Source organism: Colobus angolensis, unplaced genomic scaffold (genome assembly GCF_000951035.1).
Source record: "Colobus angolensis palliatus isolate OR3802 unplaced genomic scaffold, Cang.pa_1.0 Scaffold1, whole genome shotgun sequence".
Taxonomy (NCBI): domain Eukaryota; kingdom Metazoa; phylum Chordata; class Mammalia; order Primates; family Cercopithecidae; genus Colobus; species Colobus angolensis.
This window is the reverse complement of record NW_012110918.1, coordinates 14,744,493-14,752,360: the sequence shown is the minus strand read 5'-3', so window position 1 is coordinate 14,752,360 and position 7,868 is coordinate 14,744,493. Positions and strand designations below refer to the sequence as shown.

Genomic DNA, 7,868 nt, shown 5'->3' with positions numbered 1-7,868 from the left:
ATCTCAGCTCACTGTAAGCTTCGCCTCCTGGGTTTACGCCATTCTCCTGCCTCAGCCTCCCAAGTAGCTGGGACTACAGGTGCCAGCCACCTCGCCCGGCTAGCTTTTTTGAGACGGAGTCTCACTCTGTTGCCGAGGCTGGAGTGCAGTGGCCGGATCTCAGCTCACTGTAAGCTTCGCCTCCTGGGTTTACGCCATTCTCCTGCCTCAGCCTAGTAGCTGGGACTACAGGCGCCTGCCACCTTGCCCGGCTAGTTTTTTGTATTTTTTAGTAGAGACGGGGTTTCACCGTGTTAGCCAGGATGGTCTCGATCTCCTGACCTCGTGATCTGCCCGTCTCGGCCTCCCAAAGTACTGGGATTACAGGCTTGAGCCACCGCGCCCAGCCTAAAGCTTCACTTTTTAAGTATGTCCAGGGTATATTTAAGACATGAGGCAAAGCAGAAGCAATTTTGACAGTAGCTTCAATGAGTATCTTCTTGAAAGCGTTCATGTGATCCCAAGAAGAAACATCAATTTGAAATTGGGAGGAAGAAAAGTATTTGCCGAATCTATGCAAATACGCTGGCTGGTCAAGGCAGGCACGCTGGGGAGAATTCACACTTGTGGGCTTTGGGATGTGGGTTCCGTGGCTAAAACCCAGGAAGTTCAGAAGAACAGAGGACGGAACCCTATTCCCACAATCACAGCCCCAGAGCTGCCCAACCTGCACGCGGCAAGGCAGGGAAACCAGAGATGCGGCTCTTCCTTGGAAATCTTCCCAGTCACTAACATTGGTTCTTTCATTCACTGAATACTTACTGAGTACCTACTATGTGTATGCGCTTGGGATAAATGAGTGAGCCAGAGATTCAGAGATCTGTCTGTCCTGCCCTCCTGGAGCCGACCTCCCGGCAGGAGGGCGGGGAGGATGATCAGTTAGCATTCATGAGGGAGTCAAGCATGTGATACTGGAGAAGGTGCAATAGGTTCCACAGAAGGAAGAGCAGGAAGGGCAGGTTAAGATCAATAGAGCTGGTGGAAGGGGCAGGTGCAAGTTTAGATGTGAGCAGAGACTCGTGGGAGGTCAGAGTGCCACTGAGCAGAGATGGAAGGGACAGCCTTGCAGCAGAGCACACGGCTAAACGCCAGGAGGTGCACGAGAGCCTGGTGAGGTCCAGGAGCAGCAAGGAGGCCAGTGGGGTGGGGGAGTGGGCAAAGGGGAGGTCATAGGAGAAGAGGTGAGAGGTGATGAGGAAGGGCCCCATGGGCCACAGAGGGACTTGGGGCTTGGTTTGAGCAAGATGGCAGCCCCTGCAGGGTTTCAGGCAGAGGAGTGCTGCGATTAGATTTCTACTTGTAAAGGACCCTTCTCCACGCTGTGAGGTGTGTAGATTGAAGGGAGCTGGGGCTGGGGGAAATTGTAGGAAAATCAGGAGCCTCTTGCCACAATCCAGGCAAGAGATGACAGCTGGGAGGTGGTGGCTGGAACCGGAGTGGCAGCAGTGAAGGTGGTGGTGAGCTTCTGGACTTGATCATAGTGCCATGGAGACTTCTAGTGGGTTGGAAATGGAGCACGATTGGAAGAGGGGAGTCAGTCCCAGTGTTTTGGGGTCAGGTGAGTAGACGGGTAAAATTGCCATCAGCCAAGAGGGCAGGTGGGGCAGGCCACAGGGGACGATGGGCTGCTCTGCTTTGGCCTTGTTGGGTGTGAGATGTCACCTGGACATCCAAACAGAGGAGCTGAGTAGGTGGGTGGATACAGAAGTCCAGAAGTCACGAGAGAGACTGGGGTTGGAGACATAAATGTGGGAGCCACCCACACAGAGATGGTACTTGTAGCTGTGACACTGGATGGCATCACACCTCATTCAGTGGAGATGACAAATGGGCTGGCTGGTCAAGGCAGCTATGATGTTGGATGACATCACACCTTACTCAACTGAGAGTAAATTGAGAAGGACCAAGCTCTATGGCTCCCCATCATGGACATCTTGAGATTATCAAAAAAGACTAATAATGGTGACCAGGAATGTGTGGTGTCCTGGAAGCCAGGAGGACACTGTGTGCCCAGGAGGAAAGAGGGCCAGCTGCTGGGGATCCCATGAGATGAGGCCCGTGATGTGACCAGGGGATTCAGCAACATGGAGCTTATCTCAACTTTGAGAATAGCTTTGTGGCCAGAGATCCTAGGGAGGACACAAGTGAAGACCCGAAGTCTTACTCCAAACCTCCTGGGGGTAGTAGGTAGGAGAGGACAGAGATAAGAAAATTAGGATGATGTCAGCCTTCCATGGTGATGATGAGGTCATCTACCTACAATGATGACGTCATCCACCCATGAGGATAATGTCACCCACCCATGGTGATGATGATGATGTCATCCACCTGCGACGATGGTGTCATCCAACTGCGAGGATGATGTCATCCACTCATGAGGGTGACCTCATCCACCCATGAGGGTGACTTCATCCACCCATAAGGATGATGTCAGTGCTTTCTGTCTCAGGATAAGCCAACAGGATGAAAACGTCCTGGTCCTGCCAGCAACCACTGCCTCTCACCAACTTTGTGATCCCCCGGGCTGTCAAAACATCCCAGGGCAGATGCTCATTTCTGTTGCTTGAACACGGCACTGTTGACATGACCTGCTGACATGTTCTTTGATCTTCATTTGTCATTTAGTTGGTGGCAGTTCTGAGAGAGGTCAAGTATTTGAATTTCCAGCAACAGAAGGAGATTCCAGACAGTGCAGAGAGTCTGTTCTCAGAGAACGAAACTTTCCGGAAGTTTGTGGGCAACCTGGAGCTGATCGTTGGCTGGTATAATGAGGTGAGCTGGTGCTCCCCATGCAGCTTGGTTTTCTTCTGGTTTTTTGTCAAGTTTCAGTTTTTGTGTTTCAGAGATGTGGCTGTTCCTGGGAAATCTTCCCATTCACTCAAATTCATTCTTTCGTTCACTGCGTACTTACTGAATACCTGCTATGTGTATGTGCTTGGGATAAATGAGTGAGCCAGAGAGTCAGAGATCTCTGTCCTGCCCTCCTGTTCTGTTCCACTTGAAGATCTTACACCAGCATTTGTTGTCACCCAACAACTGCTGATGTAAGATCTCCAAGTGGAACAGAATTAAATGAGTGTGTTTTAATATTCAAACATGGTTCAAGCCAGTCTTCATTATTCCTGCAAATAGCAGCAGCAAAGATAGTGGTGACTCAGAACAGCTGGTGATGGATATCTTATTCCCACTGGGCTTTGGTTTATGTTACATGATTTTTATTTATTTTGAGACAGTCTCACGCTGTCACCCAGGCTGGAGTACAGTGGCATAATCTCGACTCACTACAACCTCTGCCTCCCAAGTTCAAGCGATTCTCCTAGCTCAGCCTCCTGAGTAGCTGGGACTACAGGCATGTACCATCACTCCCAGCTATTTTTTTCTATTTAAATAGAAAAAAAGATTTTGAGCTTGAGATTTATGACCAAGGGAAAAGGTCTGAGCCCAGAAATGCTCAGTGATCCACATGTATTTCTTTGGCTTAGAATCATAAAAAGGTATCAAACATAGAAAGTTTGGGATTATATACTGAGGATTTATGTATTAAAAATAATGGCAAAGACGGCAGCTACTTTTGAACCAACATATACATGGTTGATTCTCAACTAGCTATGGTATGGGCACGAAAGAGGAATACTATGACATAAAAACAGTAGCTGTGTACATAAATCCTCAGTGATAAAAGTCATTCTAAAAGTTGGAGTGTCCTGAAATACGATTTCCAAACAAAAAAAAAAAACACGTGAATCATCATTGGCTCGGTTGGGGTAGTAGGCTGTTATCATATTGCTATAAAGAAATACTTGATACCTGTAATCCTAGCACTTGGGGAGGCCGAGGCAGGTGGATCACCTGAGGTCAGGAGTTCAAGACCAGCCTGGCCAACACAGTGAAACCCCTGTGTCTACTAAAAATGCAAGTATTAGCTGGGTGTGGTGGTGGGTGCCTGTAGTCCCAGCTACTGGGGAGGCTGAGGCAGGAGAATCGCTTGAGCCCAGGAGGTAGAGGTTACAGTGAGCCAAGATCACGCCACTGTACTCCAGCCTGGGCAACAAGAGCAAGACTCCATCTCAAAAAAAAAAAAAAAAAAAAAAAAAAACCCAAAGCCTGACACTGGGCAATTTATGAAGAAAAGAGGTTGAATTGGTTCATGGCTCCGCAGGCCGTACAGGAAGCATAGTGGCTTCTGCTTCTGGGGGGAACCTCAGGAAACTTGGAATCATGGTGGAAGGTAAAGGGGAAGCAGGCACGCCACTTGGCAGGAGCTGGGATAAAGAGAGAAGTGGGGGAGGTGTTATACCTGTTTAAAAACCAGATTGCACGAGAATTCGTTCACTGTCCCGAGAACGGCATCCAGGGGATGGTGCTAAGCCATTCATGAGGTCATCGTCCCCATGATCCAGTCTTCTCCCGCTAGGCCCCGCCTCCAACACTGGGGATTATAATTCAACATGAGACCTGGGTGGCAACACAGATCCAAACCGTATTAGCTGGTGTTGAGGAATAAAAGTCCTTACCAGAGAACAATTTAAAATCTGGTTGGACTGGGAACAAAACCGGTAACCTCTGTTTTGCAGATCAAGACTACAGTGAAGGCAGTAGAATTTCTACTAATAAAGTCAGAATTGGAAGCAATCGATGTCAAATTACTGAGCGCTGAAACGACATTATTCTGGAATGGCGAAGGTACGGAGGCCACATTCCTCCCACCTTGGGTTAAACTTGCGGGTCCAACCTGCCCAGCATCTATCCTCAAACACCACTGGAGTGGCCACTTCTGCCTCCTGGCTGCATGGATCTGCCTTAACTGCAAGGGGGCTAAAAGATAGTCACCTCCACCTGCTTGCCCAGGCCAAAAATAACAAAAAACAAACCAAAAAAAAAAAGAAAAAGCCCATCTGTGTCACTTACAAATGGAATCCAGCAAAGACTCCCTGGAAACTGCCAAAGGGTTCCAAGGTTCCCAAACTGGGTTTGCTGGAGGCCTGCTTTCTACTGTTGGTTTAGCAAGCATGCACAGAGCACGCACAGCTGGTGAGCAGAGCCAGTGCACATCTTAGCTAACTCAGGGCAGACGTCAGGAAAGTAGAAAGAAGTGTAGTCACAAGTCCCCTCCTTCCCTTCGTTCTACCCCTGGACGAGGCAGAAGGCCCCCGACCCCCTGGCCCCATCTCTGATGCTCCCAGAGGTGGAAGCTTTTAACATGAGGAGTCTGGGGCTCCTACGTGCAGTGAAGGGTCCACATATTCTCCAAACCCTATGTCTAAAGGGATACTATATTTGTGATTCCTTGGTATTTCTTTCTTTTTTTTTTTTTTTTGAGACAGAGTCTCGCTCTGTCGCCCAGGCTGGAGTGCAGTGGCTGGATCTCAACTCACTGCAAGCTCCGTGTCCCGGGTTTACGCCATTCTCCTGCCTCAGCCTCCCGAGTAGCTGGGACTACAGGCGCCCGCCACCTCGCCTGGCTAGTTTTTTGTATTTTTTAATAGAGACGGGGTTTCACCAGGTTAGCCAGGATGGTCTTGATCTCCTGACCTCATGATCCACCCGTCTCGGCCTCCCAAAGTGCTGGGATTACAGGCTTGAGCCACCGCGCCCGGCCGATTCCTTGGTATTTCATTTCAGAGAACACTCAACGATTTCTTCTGGGAATCGTGTTCCAGAATAGGAGGAGTGTTTTCCCAGGGCTGCCTCGTAGTGATGAGTGTTAAGCCAACCCAAGAAAAGTTTTCATCCTGCTGAATTGTTCTTTTCTTTTCTTTCTTTTTTTTTTTTTTTTTTTCCTGAGACGGAGTCTCACTCTTTTGCCAGGCTGGAGTGCAGTGACACGATCTCTGCTCACTGCAACCTCTGCCTCCTGAGTTCAAGCAATTCTCCTGCCTCAGCCTCCCGAGTAGCTGGGATTACAAACACCTGCCACTACGCCCAGCTAATTTTTTGTATTTTTAGTAAAGATGGCGTTTCACCATGCTGGCCAGGCTGGTCTCGAATTCCTGACCTCGTGATTTGCCCATCTTGGCCTCCCAAAGTGCTGAGATTACAGGCGTGAGCCACTGCGCCCAGCCTGAATCGTTCATTTCATAAGATTCCTTTACACTTCCATTTTAGGTGTGTTTCAGTACATTCAAGAGGTACGAGAAATTCTGCACAACTTGCAGAACAGGATGCAAAAGGCAAAACAAAATATAGAAGGAATTTCACAGGCTATGAAGGTAAGCAAGGGGCAGAGCACAAAGTGGGGCTTTGTGGGGGCCTGGGGCTGCCCTGGGGCAAACCAGCCTGCATAGAGGCCCATGGAAAGTGCTGTGATGTGCAGGGGGCAGTGGGAGCTGCCATACAGTGCTCTCCACCGATAGGATGATATCAGAGTGGTCCCAGGGCAGAAAGAGGCCAGTTGCTCTGTGGAATTCAGTTCTCCATTCTGCTCTGAGCTCTGCAAGGCCCCCTCTGTGCCAGGCCAGCGCCAGTAGCAAGGGGTGGAAAGAGATCTGCCAAGACTCACCCCCACTGGGAAAAAGCCCACTGCTCAGTACAGAAGCAGTACAGTCCTAACTCAAGTTCCTTCCAGAGCACTGGGGGAATCCTTCGTTTGTCTTCTGGGTGGTTTGGTCTGTCACTGATGCTCTAATGTGCAAAAACACTTACAGCAATATATCCAAAAGGAAGTTTTAAGAAATGTCTCCTCTTGTTAATTTGCAGTGTCTACTCTGCAACTCTATTTCTTTTCTTTCTTTTTTGTTTTTTCTTTGAGACAGAGTTTCACTCTGTTGCAGCTGGAGTGCAGTGGCATGATCTTGGGTCACTGCAACTCTGCCTCCTGGGTTCTAGTGACTCTTAGTGTCTCAGCTTTCCCAGTAGCTAGGGCTACAAGTGTGCGCCACCACGCTCAGCTAATTTTTTGTATTTTTAGTAGAGATGCGGTTCCACCATGTAGCCCAGGCTGATCTTGAACTCCTGAGCTCAGGCAATTTGTCTGCCTTGGCCTCCCAAAGTGCTAAGATTACAGGTGTGAGCTTCTGCACCTGGTTAACCCTATTTCATTTTTAAATTATCATGTTTAAGCTATATTTCTCTATCAACATATCAAAATGACGTCATCATGATGCCCCACCCACTCTGCTCCGTTTAACCACTCGCTACAATTGGACTTCAGATTACATAGCATTCCGCCCCTTCCCTCCTCAACCTCCCCACAAACCCTTGAGGAGAGATCATTTAGAATTTCTGAGAAAAGCAAACAATTGGAAAAGAAAATGGTTCAAACTCAGTCCATCAGAGCTGGAATAAATAATTCCTGTTTGGAGTTTGTGCATTGTCAGGCTGTGCCCTTAGCACTCAGGTGAACAGCCAAGGGGTGAGGACCAAAAGGAGGTTCAAAGATCATGCAGCATTTGAGAGGAGGAAGTCATTTGGTATCTCAGAAAAACACAGACCTATTGAAGCTATTCAGTTAGTAAACCTAAGACTTTTTTTCTTAAATTAAAAAGGCCATGACATCTATGAAATAACAACAGAATGAGAACTAAGAACAGAATGAGAGGAAAGCAGAGAAGTGAAAGGACATGGCTAAGAAAATCAAAACGGCGAAAGAAGAATTAAAATATACTGAAGCACCAGTTAGACTAGAACTGGTGCTGTGTGACAGTAGATATATTAAATAGAGGACAATTTTAGGAAATTGCTAATATGCAAAGGGAAATAACAATAGATAATGTGTAAGATGGAGAGGAATAACATAAAAATCATAGTTGTGACTAAAGAAATAATAGGCTGGGCATGGTGGCTCACACCTGTAATCCCAGCACTTTGGGAGGCTGAGGTGGGCGGATCAC

At 48.0% G+C, this 7,868-nt stretch overlaps 1 protein-coding gene across 1 annotated transcript in view; it reads left to right on the top strand.

The window, feature by feature from the left end:
• DNAH17 (dynein, axonemal, heavy chain 17) overlaps nucleotides 1-7,868 on the top strand; it is a 168,973-nt gene that overhangs the window by 16,454 nt on the left and 144,651 nt on the right. Inside the window, exons 14-17 of the mRNA XM_011933143.1 lie at nucleotides 2,489-2,516; nucleotides 2,665-2,811; nucleotides 4,614-4,722; nucleotides 6,145-6,248. Coding sequence (XP_011788533.1) covers nucleotides 2,489-2,516; nucleotides 2,665-2,811; nucleotides 4,614-4,722; nucleotides 6,145-6,248 — 388 coding nt within the window. The remainder of the gene's footprint in view (nucleotides 1-2,488; nucleotides 2,517-2,664; nucleotides 2,812-4,613; nucleotides 4,723-6,144; nucleotides 6,249-7,868) is intronic.